Source organism: Symphalangus syndactylus, chromosome 14 (genome assembly GCF_028878055.3).
Source record: "Symphalangus syndactylus isolate Jambi chromosome 14, NHGRI_mSymSyn1-v2.1_pri, whole genome shotgun sequence".
In the NCBI taxonomy this organism is placed as follows: domain Eukaryota; kingdom Metazoa; phylum Chordata; class Mammalia; order Primates; family Hylobatidae; genus Symphalangus; species Symphalangus syndactylus.
This window is the reverse complement of record NC_072436.2, coordinates 52,635,702-52,654,106: the sequence shown is the minus strand read 5'-3', so window position 1 is coordinate 52,654,106 and position 18,405 is coordinate 52,635,702. Positions and strand designations below refer to the sequence as shown.

The 18,405-nt window shown below is 37.7% G+C and overlaps 1 protein-coding gene across 3 annotated transcripts in view; it reads right to left on the bottom strand.

The window, feature by feature from the left end:
• Positions 1-18,405, bottom strand: part of REV1 (REV1 DNA directed polymerase) — a 93,561-nt gene that overhangs the window by 40,613 nt on the left and 34,543 nt on the right. For all 3 annotated transcript variants that reach the window (XM_055242354.2, XM_055242355.2, XM_055242356.2), the window contains exons 4-5: positions 9,751-9,919; positions 2,790-2,942 (exon numbers count right to left, since the gene is read on the bottom strand). In XM_055242354.2, the coding sequence (XP_055098329.1) occupies positions 2,790-2,942; positions 9,751-9,919 (322 nt within the window). The remainder of the gene's footprint in view (positions 1-2,789; positions 2,943-9,750; positions 9,920-18,405) is intronic.

Below are 18,405 nucleotides of genomic sequence, written 5' to 3'. Positions count from 1 at the left end.
TTTGCAAAAGTATCAAGATAACTAGAAAAATTGTACAATATTAACAGCCCTTTAGGTGTTTTCTGTTTGTTTTTTATTTTCACGTCAGATAGTCTCAAAGAAGAAATAAAACAGAATATTTCTCATGGCTGAAGAAAAACCCAAAAAACTTTTCAGTTATTTTTCCCATAAAAAATTAATTGGAATCTATAAGCTCTAAATATCCAGTTCTGAAGCACAGTGCTTGGCATTTACTACATGGTCAATAAATATCTGCTGAATTAATATACTACAAATAACTTTCATAGAAATGGATTTAAAAACCTTACTGGAATTCTTATTCCTAGTTTTAGTTTTTATGAAAGGTACTATTCGACATATTAAATCCAATACGAAACCAGTTGGTTTCAGTAGGAAAAAAACTGACTATATTGAGTAACCTATTAATGGGCTAATTGTTGCACAAATAGACAAAAAGTAAAGCCATGTCAATGTGTGGGGGTAATTCAGTAAAATTTACACCTAGAAAAATAAGGATGCTTGCCTTACTGACAAGGGAAATTGCACTTCATTTCTAAGAAATGCATATTTAGATGCCAGGGTGGTACAAGGCAATCTGGACCAAGTTTCCTGATGACAGCTTTATAAATGCAGAACCTATGACAAATGTTATGCTAAAGTCACATCCTGGCTCCTCTAGATGTTTGTTTAGAAATGCATTCACAAGAATCATCTAAGTAACAAAAACAAAAATCTGAATTACAAAGCAGTAATTCATTCTACTTAGAAATGTCCAAATGTCCATAGCATTAATAGAATTACAGTGCAGGCTCCAGATGAAGGGTTACCCTACAGAGTAGTAAGCCACAGGTGAAATTATCACAGTATTACCAGGTTCCACCTAAAGCCCCTCATCCTAATACCAACTTGGTTTATTAGTAATGAGAGCCTGACTACACAGAAAAGTCCCACAAGCTGGATGATCACCCATTTCTGGGTTAGCTCAGGCTCTGGCTAAACATCACATGGAATGTGATGGGCAACTCTGAGTAGATGCCATGCTCACAGAGGATCATGCCAGTGAAGGGGAAAAAGACAAAGTAGATATGATTAAAAGAAGAAAAAAAGAAAACCTAATTTGTCACATGCAGAGAAAGTCAGCCTCTTGAGATAAATAGAATGCAAGGGAGCAAGAAGTCACAGATGAGAATTTCAAAGAAATGTACAAAATGTACTGAACATACCCCCCCAAAAAAACCCAGAAAACAACAAAAGTGATGTACGTCAGAAAGTCTTACATCTAGTTTTGTGTCAAAAACATTCAGACCCTTTACATGCATTATAGCAACACATGCAATAGAAAGCCATATATTGGCAGGAAAATACATTGTTAACATACATTCTTCCTGTACTATAGTTTCTCAGCCTAGACAAATGGACATTTGCAAAGTAGCTGTACTGGAAATATCATGGGTACAGATAATTTCTTAGGCAATGGCATAAATGTATTAAGAAGTAAAATCTAATAGGTAATTTCTTCCTAAAAGTGTCACAAAGAAGATTTTGAAAAAACATATCTATTTTCTACTTTTATTAATGTGGGTAAGAAAAGAAAGCTAAAGCTATATATTCTGTGAAAAGGTTTTCTGGTATTATTTGCTATATACCTTGATAGCACATTAAAAAAATTAAAAGCTATAGGTAACATGAAAAATATTTGAATATGCTTGTGAGTACAAGTTAAATTAACAAATGACAACAAAAATTACAGAAGGCAGTGATACTGGATCCTCTCAGATTAATCAGACTCTTGGTCTTTTCGAAAAAAAATATATCCAACTCCCAAAGCAAGCAATTTAATAAATAAAGAGAAGGCTAACCATAATGAACCACCTGATACACAAGGTAAGGCAACCCACCAATTAACTGTGAAACCAGTTTATCCAGGGTTGCAATTAAACGTGTAAATCAATATTAAAAAAAAAAAAAGCAGCCACATGGAATAAAGTCTAGATTCACTCTGAATTCTATAACCAAGGGTCACCAACTAAACTTCCATTTACATATTAATGTATTTAGAATGTTATGAATTTTGAATTTTTCAAAAATAACCCAGAAATGTTAACATTTTCATTATCTTTCTACGCATGGAACACAACAAAAACATAGCTGGTGCAGTTAGTTCAGTTTTTGAGAAAGCAATACAGCAAATTACTTGTGAGGAAATAATTACTTTCATGAAAAAACTTATTAACAATTAAGATCCACTAGTTTAAGATGAGAAACTAATATGACTATAAAAACTTACTTACATTTATGAAATTATCATCATAAAAATAATTCATTTTTAGATAAGACACTCATACACACATATTTCAACATGTTTATTATAAGTGAATGGCCAGGGTTCGTATCTGCTTCTGTCTGTCTGTAACAGAGCAGGGGCCATGCTCGCTGCTAAAAACCAGCTTTGTGGCCAGGCGTGGTGGCTCATGCCTGTAACCTCAGCACTTTGGGAGGCCAAAGAAGGTAGATCACAAGGTCAGGAGTTCGAGACCAGCCTGGCCAAGATGGTGAAACCCCATCTCTACTAAAAATACAAAAATTAGCCAGGCGTGGTGGCACACGCCTGTAAGCCTAGCTACTCGGGAGGCTGAGGCAGGAGAATCACTTGAATCTGGGAGGCAGAGGTTGCAATGAGACGAGATCATACCATTGCACTCCAGCCTCGGCAACAAGAGCAAAACTCCATCTTAAAAAAAAAAAAACAAAACCCAGCTTTGCAGTAATCCCCAACTAGACAAACTTACACCCTGTTGTTGAGCTGTTTGGCTATATTGCTTGGACCTGGCAGAGGATCCTCAGCTCTGCATACAGGATTAAAGCTGAGACCTTTCTGCACACTGGACTGCTTGGTGTACAGCTGATATGGAATGTAGGAGAGGAGTCGTCCCGCTTTGATGCTGAAACAAAAAGCAACACCAATTTAGTGTTCCATACTTGGTGACAATAATCTTCATGAAAAATAATCAATGTCCTTAAAGATACAGTATTTCACGAACAACAGGCCATCTGTTTTCCTAGTTGATTCCTTCTTGCTCGGTTTTAGTGGTCCTAATACAATATGATCTTAGAGTGGGGAAAAACTGCCAAGCACAGAGCTGAACTAGTCAGTATTTTAATCCTCATGACTTTAGTATTTACCACCCTGTCAACAGTTAACAGAGAATCATCAAAACTTCATCAAAATCTCATCTATTAAGGTTTTCCAGGATAAATAAACTGAATAAGGATGCTCAATTTCCAAATTCATGTCAGAAACTGTAAAATAAAAATATAGGACAAAATAAAGAATCTCAACTTCAAGAGTAATAATTTATACTATTTTTATGTGTTTATGGTTAAGAGCTAAGGCCATTTGAAGACATGAACTCTACAAGGGCCAAAACTACCATGTACATCCTCACAGCATATCACACATCACCACTCAAATCCAGGGGAACACCAGTGTTGTAACGTCAGGTGGTACTAGCACTGTAAGTGAAGTTCCCAAAATGTCTGCTTCCTTTTGTACTTCAGAACTAAAACTAATTTGATTGCAGTATCTTAAACTGACATTTCCTTGCTAATAAACTGAGTTATATATGGCTACTCTACCTTTAAGATTATCATTTCACTTCAAATTTAAAAAAAAAAATCAATATACTTATGCTATCATCCAAATTTCAAAACAAGCTCCTTTAATATTAGAAAATATTTCAAAACAACCTCTGGATTTTAAACCTAAAATATATATCAAGGAATCATCCCTTAGTTATTTAGAAAAAGACTGATAAATAACATGATAAAAATACGTTTCTTATTGTCTCATAAATCCAAGACTTGATATTTTCATTTTCTTAAATGGTGCCTCATAAAACTTTTTAAAAAATAATAATCATTTAAGAAATGACTGAATTGGCTTACAGAATACTAATTAAAAATAACTGAGTCAACAACTTGGAATACAGGAAAACGTACTAACAGATTCTAAAAATGGAACCATATATGACAGAGTATGTCCTTTATATAATTATTTCAATATATATTTAACAATTTTACCTAAAGCACCTTAAACTATATCAAATGCTATAACTATTAAATTATGATGGTAAAGAACATACTATACTAGTCGCAAGACATGTAACCAAATGGATTTATTACCAGGCTAAATGTTTTACCAAAATTTAGGTTACATTCAAAATACATTCAAATACATTCAAAATTTCAGGTTACATTCAAATATTAGAATCGAAACCCTAAAATTTGACTATTTTTTACTTTATTCTTTCTCAAACCAACTTTTCTTCCTTTTTTTTTGAGACGGAGTCTCACTCTGTCGCCCAGGCTGGAGTGCAGTGGCACGATCTCGGCTCCATGCCATTCTCCTGCCTCAGCCTCCCAAGTAGCTGGGACTACAGGCGCCTGCCAACACGCCCGGCTAATTTTTTGTATTTTTTTAGTATTTTTGTATTTTCACCATGTTAGCCAGGATGGTCTCGATCTCCTGACCTTGTGATCCACCTGCCTCTGCCTCCCAAAGTGCTGGGATTACAAGTGTAAGCCACCGTGCCCAGCCCTTTTCGTCAATAGTTGGTCTCAACTGCCTAACTATAAATCTTCGTTCTGTGGTATTATGTATATCAAACTCACTTGCTTCCCCCACCGCCGCCAAAAGAAGTACAGCTACTTAATACCTGAAATAAAATCCTAACCTTAGCTTTCCATCCTTTATCATAGATGGCTGTAACTAAGAGACAAGTAGAGAGTGAAACTACACCCACTGTGCCAGCTGCACATCTCAGGTAAAACCAAAGTGCAAGGAACAAAATGCCCTATGATCATTCTCGCTTTTCCTGCCCTACTGACAGCATGCTGGAGTGATGCAGACTCTACAGGTACTCTCTATGGTCAGCACTGATCATATACAAGGGTGTCAGGCCTTATCCAACTCCTAACAAGAGCCATGTGGCCACCCACAGAATTCTCAGGCTTACATAAGTCAGTCCATGGAGACTGCTACAAAATTAGACAGCCAATTTAAATACTGCAAGTCTCAAATCAGATATCCTCAGAGATAGTAAAAAGAATTAAAGCCCAATGCACTACAGTAATGTTAGTGAAGTAATGTCAGTTATAATTTGAAGCCTAAACCACCATCTATCAGTTGTATACACCTAATTACCCCTGCTTACCCATTTATCTATCTATAGATACATAGACTGAAAGCATATTTGTATAAGACCTTTTTAAAAATCTCTCTGGGATTAATTTCTCACATTTACTAATTTCCCCTCTTGTTCTAAGCAGAAAGGAACTGTACTGACATTTTGTACTATTCTTTCAAAACCAAAAGGAGAGGATAATAAAAAAATCCATCTTTATCCAAAAGATAATACTACACAGTTTCCTTATATACTGAGTTTTTTCATGTACATTGAAACTATATTCTGATATATATATGAAAGAGTTTACATTCTATACAACGAATCAAAACATAGTCATAGCAAGTGAAATATTCATCTATTTTGGGAAGTCTTACTCTTGCTTTGTCCTACAGCCTCTGTGTTTAGGCAGAACAAAAAAAAACCACAAGGAATGGCAAAAAACTCATGAGAGATAAAATTGCAATCAACTTTTATTTAAATGAGTTGAATAAGCACTCTAATATTTACACTGAATGTAATTAGAAATCAAAGTTTTGACTCATATGTAAGCACATGACAAACGTAAATGGTTTGGGAGTTTAGAAAGAAAAGATAAACTGAAAGTCCTACTAGTAGATCCCATTGAGTTGGCATGAACCAGAACAATAAGTTATCACTCTGTCTCAACTCCCAACAGATCTATGTGACCATCTAATCACAGGATATACAAATATAAAAAACCCACGCTACAAGGTTCTCAATCTACAAGGATCAACATAAAATCAAGAGCAACAAAAACAAGACAATATTTTTAAATTATGCTCCATGACACTCCTCAGGCTTGATGGGCCAGTGGGGTATGTCACAGCAGCTTCTCATCTATTCCACATTTCAAATTTCAATGTAAAATTGTCTCAAGACAAAGACTGTGACAAAAATTTATAAAACCATTACTTTTAATACACTATGTACAAGTGTGAGATTTACAAAACAAAGGTTTTAGTAAGATAATTTCATACTTTGATGTACACAGGCTCCTCATGAAAGGATTCCCTTGCCTCTTCAAAGTCAGGGCCCTATAATCCTGCCTACATTAACTCAGATCTACTGACATACAGACATGAGGGAACTGAAATTAAACCAACACCCCACATACTTACAAGTGGCAGTTCCTTTTCAAACTGCTCGAATAAAAACAAAAACTAATTATTCAGAAGAGTATGTATCATTTATTAAATAGCTAATACATGTTAAGATTTTTAAGTATAATAAAATCTCATTAAAACACAGCTAAGAAGAGATCAACCAGAGATTAGAGTGTGAATAAAAACAGTGCCATGATTTAACCAAAAGGATTCCATGTTACAATGACATAATGGACTCCTGGCACTTAAGACATATGCCAACACTGATCCATTTCCACATGGGCCATCTATAACAAGCTTAATTAAATGGTAAAAGAGGACACAAACAGGATTCAGAACACCTGGACTCTAAAACCTACTCTGTTCTTGGGCAAGTCAGTGAACCCCACTGGCCCTGTCTCCTCAAATACAAAATGAGGCCCATAGGATATATAAGCATGTTGTCCAGTCACTCTTAATTATTTAAAGACAAATGATTAAACCTCAGTCCGGACTAAGATAAAATCCATTAAAGTGAATTTTAACTAAGTTGCTTTTTCTATCTTATTATCTCCCTAGCTGCATTTGGCAAAAAGAACACGTGCAAAACAATCAACTGTAATGGAAAACAGCATTTTCTTTTCTTTTTCTTTTTTTTTTTAAAAACAGTCTCTCACTCTACCACCCAGGCTGGAGTGGCGTGATCTCGGCTCACTGCAACCTCCACCTCCCAGGTTCAAGGAATTCTCCTGCCTCAGCCTCCTGAGTAGCTGGGATTACAGGCACCCACCACCATGCCTGGCTAATTTTTGTATTTTTAGTAGAGACAGGCTTTCACCGTATTGGCCAGGCTGGTCTTGAACTCCTGACCTCGTGATCCACCTACCTCGGCCTCCCAAAGTGGTGGGATTACAGGCGTGAGCTATCACACCCGGCCGGAAAACACCATTTTCTAAGTAAATCAAATCCCCCCAGCAAGAGCCCTTTCCCCTCAACTCTCCTCCTGTCCACAGAAATCCCCCATTCCCTCCAAAGCCTAACTATTGCCCCCAGATAAAAACTCTAGCTCTAGTGACAACACAGCTCAACTCTGAGTGATCCAACTTCATATACTAAGAACAAGCCGTTTGAAGAGACACATACCTAAAAGCCATTTTAATCAATACTGTATCATTGATAGACAGTGGCTAGGTCATGAGACCACAGTGCAAAGGAAGGAATCAGTGGGATGTTACAGGGACGAGCCTTTGACTTTATCCCTCCAGGTTTAAAAAATCCTTAATATGTAAAATGTATTATTTGTCTTCCTTTTTTTTTTTTTTGAGACAGAGTCTCGCTTTGTCGCCAGGCTGGAATGCAGTGGCGCGATCTCAGCTCATTGTAACCTTTGACTCACTGCAACCTCTGCCTCCCAGGTTCAAGCAATTCTTCTGCCTCAGCCTCCCGGGTAGCTGAGGCACGTGCCACTGCGCCCAGCTAATTTTGTATTTTTAGTAGAGACAGGGTTTCACCAAGTTGGCCAGGATGGTCTCGATCTCTTGACCTCGTGATCTGCCTGCCTTGGCCTCCCAAAGTGCTGGGTTTACAGGCGTGAGCCATCGCGCCCAGCCAATATATTTGACTTTCTAGAGATAGTAATGTACTTTTGAATTTTTGGAATTTTCTAATAATTGCTAATGTTACAGAATAAAAATAAAATAGTAACAGTAGCTTCTTATATAGTATACCTCTACAACATGCCAGGCACTGTGCCAGGTTGTATAGACAAATGATTTTTATTTCTCACATAACCACAGCAGGCAGATATTAGCCTTCTTTCACAAATGAGGAAACAAGGTTCTGAGTGACTGCATAAAGTTTTTTTTTTTCTTTTTCCTGAGATGGAGTCTTTGTCGCCCAGGCTGGTGCAGTGGTGCCATCTCAGCTCACTGGAGCCTCCCATCTCCTGGGTTCAAGTGATTCTCCTGCCTCAGCCTCCCAAGTAACCGGGATTACAGGCGCAAGCCACGACTCCCAGCTAATTGTATTTTTAGTACAGATGGGGTTTCACCATGCTGGCCAAGCTGGTCTCCACCCGCCTCAGCCTCCCAAAGTGCTGGGATTACAGGCATGAGCCACCACGCCCGGCCAAGCATAAAGTTTCTAAAATTATACCAGGTTATATGGATACTGAACTGCCGAGTTTGAATGTGAAGCCAAGTATGTCTCCAGAGCCCAGGCGCAGCCTTTTCCACCATGTTGCTTCTCCGTGAATTTATGCAGCTAAATACACTATACAAAGGAACTGAGTTAATACTTAATTTGTGGAACAGTTAATGGAGGGTGTTATAATTAGCAAAAGCAAGAACTAGAAAAAAAATTCAGCAACTGACTTAAAAAGATAAGCAATCTCTCATATACTGATTATAATCTATCCATACATAAAATTACTATTTTAATATTTTACTTCTATCTTTTATAAATCAGCAATTGTTCACATGTATTGTATACCTCATGTCATTTAAAGATATAAACCACTTAAGTTTTGGCTCATCTCCAAGGTTTCAGATAACATATTTAAACTTAAGAAGTCAATATGAATGGCCACCACTGATTTACAACTTATCATTTCCAAACCAACAGCAGAGAAACCACAATATAATCATTAAAAAACAGTAAATAATACTGCAACTGTATTCGCTCCTTTTCCCCTACTCCTAGCATTCTAGGTCCACATTATCTTGATGTATTATCATGCTAAAAACCTATGTGACAAACATGGTATAATTTACTCATACATTACTCATTCTTTCTCTCCCAAGAGAATATAAACTCCATGAGGTAGTGAAGGGATCTCTGCTTTGTTCATTATTTCCCAAGAACATAGAACACTGCCTAGTCTTTAAGAGGTGCACATATATGTGTTGAGTAACATGCTTGATCTACCTTCTCCCATAACTGCTTCCTGACACTTCTCTGAGTCATCACCCCTAATTCCTGACAAAAACATTAACATGCTACTTTTATTAGGATGCCAAATCCTAGGCTATAGTATTATCAACATGAGCTTAAAGGGTAGTGTTGTTTAAGACATTATTTTTCACCCTGTCAATTAGGAGGCAATATATTAGTTACCATTTTATAAAAGAAATAAAAAGGCCATGCGCAGTGGTTGTAGTCCCAGCACTTCGGGAGGCCAAGGCTGGAGGACTGCTTGAGTTTGAGACCAGTCTGGGCAACATGGTGAAACCCATCTCTACAAAAAATCAGCCAGGTGTGGTGGTGCATGCCTGTAGTCCCAGCTACTCAGGAAGCTGAGGTGGGAGGGCTGCTTGAGCCTGGGAGGTTGAGGCTGCGGTGAGCCATGATCATGCCACTGCACCCTAGCCTGGGCGACAAAGCGAGACCCTGTCTCAAAAAAATAAATAAAAAGTATTCTAATTTTAAAAACTTATTAATTAAATTTAATAAATTAAACTTACCTTTCCACAATCCATTCTGGTCGAATCACTTTTTCACCCTTTAATTCTTTAATTTTGGCATTGGGAAGATTTGTGGCAATAATATGTGTTGTTTTAGATCTGGAATAATATACATGGTATTGACCTCCATGCAACATCATTAGTTTTCTCAATTCCTCAGCAGAAGGATCTGCAAAATTTATATTAAAATATATTAAGAGTCTTATGTGTAAGAAAGTAGAACCCTAGTGAGTAACTCCTTAAATAGGTCAACTTTAAGAATGTCACTGGTTCACCTTCTCCTTGGCTGTGCTGCCAATAAACAAAGCTGGGAGGTAAATCTCAAAGTGAGAAAGCTATGTTGCTTTAGTACATCCTCCTTCCCTGGCTGCCAGACAGCCAACTAATACAAAAACATCTAAGAAGTGCCTAGCAGAGCAAATAGGGACCTCAAGTAATGAATCAAATACTAATAACAGAACAAATATTTTTACTTTTTACTATACTTAGCATATGACCTTGATATTATGTTTTTAAAAATTAACAACTATAAACCCATTTATGAATCATTTTACAAAGACTAATCCTTCAACTCCTCCAGAGTATACAAGAGGAGTCAGATAAATAATAGTTACTCATATTTACTATAAAGGAGACTTACTGTAGGGCTTATTAGTAGATTTTACTTCTAGAAAGCTTTATAATTTTTATTTTTATTTAAGAAAGTATCTTAAAACTTAATCAAATAGTAAATATTATCCAGTTCCCTAATATGAAATTTCATTAAGGCCAAAAAATAAAGTCCAGCAAAACAAAAAATATTGCAAACCAAGAAACACCAATTTTTTTCAATTTTGTTTCAAATGATTTATTCTTAATAAAACTACAGAAAATATCCTAAATGTCTTAAATATTGGAAATATTTTTTAAAAAATCTTAGAGACACAATGTGACTTATGCTTCCCCCTAAGAAGAAATGTCTGATTCACTAAAGTCATATTTTGACCTGCATTACTACCATCACATTAATCGTCACTGTTCTCTTTCTTTCACCTATCATCCTAATGAATGCTCTAACTCACACCTCCCCTAACAACAGCTGTACCCAGGGGGAGTTTCCACATGTGGCTTATCCCAAGCTTAATCCCAAGTAATATAGGTCCAAGTACTTAAACAAACATTTTCATTATGACAATAATTAGGTGAGCTTTAGTTTCTAGAAGATAAAAAACAGCACATACAGACATACCAGGTTTGTCTAAATTTTACAGCACGGAATTTGACATTACTGATTACAAATATTAGCATTATTCAGTAGAAAATATGATGCAAGCCACATAAATAAAAATTTTCTAGTAACTTCATTAGAAACAGTGAAAAGGCGAAATTAATTTTATTTAACCCAATATATCCAAAATATTATTTCAACATGTAATCAACAGAAAAAATCTGAGATATTTACTTTCTTTTTTCTTCTTAAATCTCTGGAATCCAGTGGGCATTTTACATTTACAACACATCTCAATTTAGAATAGCCATATTTCAAGTGCTTAACGCATGTTACTAGTAGCTACCAAACTGGGCAGTGTCATACAAAGAGATTTAAAAGCATCCTTTTAAACAAAATGAATTCAAAATTAATAATGGAAGTTTTCAGGGTTAAGTTAAAAACTGAACTACAGCATCAGAGCGATTTAATGTAAAACAGTAGAAATTAAACAGCTAGCCAGTCAAGAATCTACAGTTCAGTTTCTTTCTCTAACATTAAAGAACCTGGCTGATCTTATAAAATAACAGTGAGAAGTATCAAATTAAAGGCTACATTACAATGCATTAATATGGGCACCAAATCCAATGAAATCACAGAAATCTAAAAAATTAATTTGCAAGTTAATCTGTAACTTTCCTAAACTAATTCTATTTAATGACTTAAATAGAAAATGGCTGTCCTTTACAGAATAAAAAGACACGTCAAGAACACATTAACTTTCCATATACATACTCACAAGGTACTCACTTGTCTACTAGCTGCTCTTTGAAAACTAATTACTCCAGAAATTTGGAACTGGAAAATACATTGCCCTTCTACTGGATCAAGTTAAGAGGGCTCTTTGAAGTTCACTTCTGAAAGCTCTTACATATTCTTCAGTGTGAAGTGAAGCATGAAAACCAATCTAGTTAAAAGGTAAGATCACATAAACTATGGAATAAGACCGATCTGAGTTTAATCTTAGCTTTCACACTCCTGAGCTGTGTGACTTTGGAGAAGTTGTTTAACTTCTTTAGGCTTTCTCCTCTTTCTTCATAAACAAAGCTGTTACAATGAAATTAGTCTGGCATGGAGAGGGCACCCAATATGAAAACTGCTATTATTATAAACTATGATCACACTAGAACTCCTTTCGAGTAATGTGTATGACCTCAGGATCCTGCCCTAGACTCTACAAAAAAAAAAGACAGAAGACAATATACGTAGGCTGGCACATGGTGGCCCAAAGTTTCAACAAAAACAGACCTGCCAATAGTGCACTATGGATAGCAGCCAGGGTCCACTTTGTCAGGCCCAACAGGCTGGCATGCTAACTCTTGGCATGTATGGTCGCTGCAAGCTACCCTATTTTGAATTTTTTTTTTTAATTTTTACAGCAGTATTTCTCTCTGGTTCTATTTCTTCAATACTAGAACATACTCCCTTATTACAAGTCCAAAAGAACACACACGATAACTGCAGATTTGCATAATAAATTCATTTTTATATTTAACACTCTCCTTTAATTCAGCAGATGTGGGGTTAATTAGAAAAAAAATTGGGAGCCAAGCACAGTGGCTCACACCTGTAATTCCAGCACTTTGGGAAGCCAAGGCAGGCAGATTGCTTGAGCTCAGGAATTCAGGACCAGCCTGGGCAACAAAGTGAGACCCTGTCTCTACAAAATATGGAAAAAAATTAACCAGGTGTGGTGGTGTGTGCCTGCAGTCCCAGCTACTAGGGAGTCTGAAGTGGATACCTTGAGCCAGAGAGGCAGAGTTTGTAGTAAGCTGAGATTGCACCACCGCACTCCAGCCTGGTTGACAGAGCCAGAGCCTGTCCAAAAAAAAAAAAAAAAAGGAAAAGGAAAAGGAAAAGAAAAAGAAAAAGAAAAAAGAAAAAAAAATGGGGAGATAATATCCAACATCATGAAAGCTATATGACATTAAACATTGTGTGACACACTGCCTACAGAACCCATCTCTGCAATGTACCGTAACAGTTAACTTTCTCCATAGGACTAATAATCTAAAATTACCATGTCTGTTTGTTTACTTGTTTACTGTCAGATTCCCCCCTGGAACATATGCTCTTTGAAGGCAGGAACCTTGTCTGTCAAGCACTTTCATATCCCTGACACAAAGCAGGTGCTCAGTGAGTATTTGCTAAATTCATTAACATCCTCAATGCATCACAGACTCCTGCCTAGAATCCATCCTCCAGCAAAACTGGAGTACAAGTGGTATCAATACTTAAAATCTCAAAACACTTATTCACTCACTCACAAATTAGAGATGCCATATAATGTATTAAGACGACAGACTCCAAAGCAGGAATGACTAAGGTCAAATCCTGGCTCCATCATTTGCTAGTTATGTGGATTTCAGGCAAGTTATTTAACTTCTCAGAACCTCAGTTTCCTCACATATAAACTGGGGATAATAATAGTGTCTCAAAGGACTTCTGTGGGAATTAAGAGCTAAAAATTATAAATTACTGAGAAAAGTATCTTGCATATAGTGAAAATTATGTGGCCGGGTGCAGTGGCTCACGCCTGTAATCCCAGCACTCTGGGAGGCCAAGGCAGAGGGATCACGGGATCAAGAGATCGAGACCATCCTGGCCAACATGGTGAAACCCCGTCTCTACTAAAAGTACAAAAATTAGCTGGGTGTGGTGGCACATGCCTGTAGTCCCAGCCACTTGGGAGGCTGGGGCAGGAGAATCGCTTGAACCCCGGAGGCGGAGGCTGCAATGAGCCAAGATCGTGCCACTGCACTCCAGCCTGGCAACAGAGCAAGACTGTCTCAAAAAAAAAAAAAAAAAAAAAAGAATTATGTGTCAGCTCTTAACAATATTATCAGTATTATTTTTACCATTTCTTACCCCAAACCAGGAAGCAAGAAGGAGCTCTAGAGCTAACGCTGCTCTCTATTCACACAAAACATTAAATTTTGCAATTCATAATCCCTCCTACAAATCCTTCTCTTGTTGCCCACACTTCAGTATATACTCCTTCAAGAATGTCCTTTGATGTACTGGCAAAGAATAAACAGAAAATAAAAAATCAAAATGGGCCAGGTACGGCGGCTCACACCTGTAATCCTAACACTGTGGGAGGCCGAGGCAGGCGGAGCATAAGGTCAAGAGTTCGAGACCAGCTGGCCAACATGATGAAACCCCATCCCTACTAAAAATATAAAAATCAGCTGGGCGTGGTAACACGTGCCTGTAGTCCCAGCTACTCGGGAGGCTGAGGCAGGAGGAATCCCTTGAACCCAGGAGGCAGAGGTTGCAGTGAGCCAAGATCACGCCACTGCACTTCAGCCTGGGCAACAGAGTGAGGCTCTGTCTCAAAAAAAAAAAAAAAAATCAAAACAAAACAAAACTAGATTCAAGGAAATTCTATACTCCAAATTTTTACAATCAATGTCACTGTTTTGAAATGTCAGAGTGAGTGCTTTTCTCTTCATTGTTCTTTGCATTTTTATTTTTTATTTAGAGACAGGGTCTGGCTCTGTCACCCAGGCTAGTCTGCAATGGCTCTATCATAGCTCACTATAACCTCGATCTCCTGGTTCATGCTTGTAATTTGAAAGATTTGGGAGGCTGAGGCAGGAGGATCGTTTGAGGCCATGAGTTTGAAACCAAACTAAGCAACACGGCAAGATCCGTCTTAAAAAAAAAAAAATTCACAAAAAAACAAAAACAAAAACAAACAGAAAAGGCTGGGCACAGTGGGTCACACCTGTAATCCCAGCACTTTGGTAGGCCGCAGCGGGTGGATCCTCTGAGGTCAGGAGTTCAAGACCAAGTCTGACCAACATGGAGAAACCCCGTCACTACTAAAAATACAAAACTATCTGGATGTGGTGGCATGCGCCTATAACTCCAGCTACTTGGGAGGCTGAGGCAGGAGAGCCACTGGAACCCAGGTGGCAGAGGTTGCAGTGAGCCAAGATCGCGCCATTGCACTCCAGCCTGGGCAACAAGAGTGAAACTCCAGCTCAAAAAAAAAAAAACCCAAACATCAGCCAGGTGTGGTGGCACACACCTCTAGTCCCAGCTACCCAGAAGGCTGAGGCAGGAAGATCCCTTGAGCTCAGGAGTTTGGGGCTGCAGTGAGCTATGATCAGTCCACTGCACTCTAGCCTGGGCAACAGAGCTTATCTTAAATAAATAAATAAATAAATAAATAAATAAATAAAATAAAATTCCACAGTACTCCTACTATTAGTTTTATTTTGCAGAACATTCTATATGCAACTAAATTTGAGGTTTAACTAAAACCAGACATAGTGACAGACAATTGAAAGCAGAGTAAAAGTAAAAGCCATATACAAGGACCACAATTTAGCCCACATTTAGACCTAAAGCTCTACAAGTAAAATGTTACAAGAGCAAATGCCACCATATAACATCAAAACAGCCATATGAAGACCACTTTCACGTCTGTAGGCCCGGCTTATAGAAAGTTTTGCTCATCTGGTTAAAACAAATTCTATAAACAAAATTTTTAAATCTTACACAAAAGCTTTCCTAGCTAGATCTCTATTGAGAAAACATTTACTATATGCACCATTTCATCCTGCATATCCAAAGAACTTAATTAATTGTTGGCTGTGCTATATAAATCACAGAAAGAAGTGAGGTGAATGGCTGCTTATACCTCTCCTTTGCTCCTACCATGGCAAGACCTTCATTATTTCATTTGAGTTTCACAATCTTATGAATTAGAAAAGATAACTTATTGATGAGGAAACAGAGAAAACTTACTGTGCACACCCTTCTGTCTTTGGACTCCTGTCCCTCAGTTTCTGCAGCAGCGATACTACTCTCTTGACTCTTCTCACCCCTAACTACCTCAGACTTACCAACAAAGTCACCACAATCAACTAAAAGCCACGGATACACTCAACCACACAAAATCTGAAGAAAAGTTTCAAATGCTTGGGGAACAAATTTTTGAGTACCAACTAGGTGCAAATTTCACATCAGGTACTCGCAAAATTACAGGAGGTGGCATAAATTAATACGGTAAGTCTTCTATGTCAGAGGTTCAATCCCTCCATCTCTTATCTACAAGATCAGTCTCTCACAGGAAATGGAATGAGATATATTATATATCCATACAAAATAATATCTGGGAGGCATTTATTTCCAAAAAATTAGACTTGTCAACATTAAAGAGAATCCTCTCCTAAAACACCACATTTATATGTTTAGAAAACATCAATGTAAGCTGTCAGCTTTCAAACAAATCCCTATTTGAAATATAAGTCTGTTAACACTTGTATATTCCCCCTTGTTTCATTTTGTGAATTGTGCTAAAGTACTCGTCTGGCCCTCCTCCACCTGCTTTTTCACAAACTCCAGCAGTGCCAAAATCAATAGACCTGGTCTTTTACCCACATACTAAAGGAAGTAGAAAATAACCTGAACACCTCTTTCCACATGAACTGTCCCAGTCTCACACCACTAAAGTGCAACCACTGTCCACTAAGTCTGAAGCACTGACTCCCCTGGGCAGCTTTCACAAAAATAAACATGCGCAGAGCCTACCTCCCAGATTATAATGCAGGCCTCAAATGTGGCCCATTCCTTAAGACTGAGTTGACTTAAAAACTGAGTGAAAATATTTTAACATTCTGATGTACAAATACAAAACCTGTTATTTATTTATTCACTCAACTAATACTTATTGAGTATCTACAATGTGCCAGGCAAGGTTCTAGGCAATGGAGATACGACAATGAACAAGACTCAAGTCTGTGCCCCGTGATAGCACTTGTATTCCACTGAGGAGACAAAAATAAGTCATGCAAGTAATACCATTTTAGGTGCAAATAAATGCAATGAAGAGGAAGTTGGATAAGGGGTTAGAGAGCGACTGGAGGGCAAAGTACACCTGTTTTAGATAGGCGAAGTCAGGGAAGGTCTCTGTAAAAAGGTAACATTTGAGCAGAGATCTGAATGATGAAGACCTGAGGAAGCAGAAGGAACAGCAAATTTAAGGCCCTGAGGTGTTATCTCTAATCCATGTTTGGCAAAGGATTACTACACATAAAACAGGCTTCCTAACACCAAAGAACTTAATATAGAATTAAGACCTAACAACACAAGACAAAACCCAGGTGTCAAAATAAATGTTTCTAGCAATAATGCTATGAATTATATATCTCTCTATATAAAATACTACTACTATGGACTGGCTTAGACAGGGAAGGAGTCAAAACCTAACTTTATCTGGATCTTAATGAATGAATATACTTCCAGTTCACAGAAGTGAGGAGGGAAGGAGTTTTTCCTCAGAGGCAAAAGAACAAACAGAAACACAGAACTGTAAAAGTAAAAAGACAAATCTAGAATATCAGAGTAATCTTGTTGAGCAAAATTTAAGAACATGAGGTTGAAAATGTAGGTTAGAATTAGGACTAGAATGTCTTTCTCCATTTTCATTTGGAAAATGCCTCTTTATCTAAGACCAAGCTAAACATTTCAATTCCTTTATGAAGTATTCACTCCCACTCCCAAAGGCAATGGTTTCCTCTCTTCTGTGTTGGCACTCACCCTCCTCTGTTCATGTCTAAGGCTTAGAGATTACTTTTTCATCACAAAATCCACATTCTCCATCAACTGCTATCTCTTTTCAAACATAGTTCCTAACCCACAAGCAGCATCCAAAATATATTTCTTCAATCAACTAAAGTAAAATAAAATGGGATATAAGGTCTGTAAACTTGAAAACTCAACATAGTAAAGATGTCAATTCTCCCTGAACTGATCTACAGATTTAATGTAATTCCTATCAAAATCCCAGCAAGGCATTTTGTAGATAAATGACTTATTTTAACATTTATATAGATCGGGTGCACTGGCTCACACCTGTAATCCCAGCACTCTGGGAGGCCGAGGCAGGCAAATCACCTGAGGTCAGGAGTTCGAGACCAGCCTGGCCAACATGGTGAAACCCCATCTCTACTAAAAACACACAAAAAATGAGCTGGGTGTCATGGCAATGTGCCTGTAATCCCAGCTACCCGAGTAGCTGAGGCACAAGAATCGCTTGAGCCAGGGAGGCAGAGGCTGCGGTAAGCTGAGATCATACCACCATACTCCAGCCTGGGTGACAAAGTGAGACCCTGTCTCAAGAAAAAAAAAAAAAAAAGAGAGAGAGAGAGGCATAGGTCCTAGAATAGCCAAAACTATCTTGACAAAGAAGAAACAAGTGAAAGCGATCACTCTACGTGATATCAAGGCTTACCACATAGGTACAATATTTGATATAGTGTGGTACTGGTGAAGGAACAGACACAAACATCAATGGAAGAGAACAGAGAACCCAGAAACCGATCCACCAAAATATGCCCAACTGACTGTGCTGGAACAACTGGAAATCCACAAATAAAAAAAAAACAAACAATTTT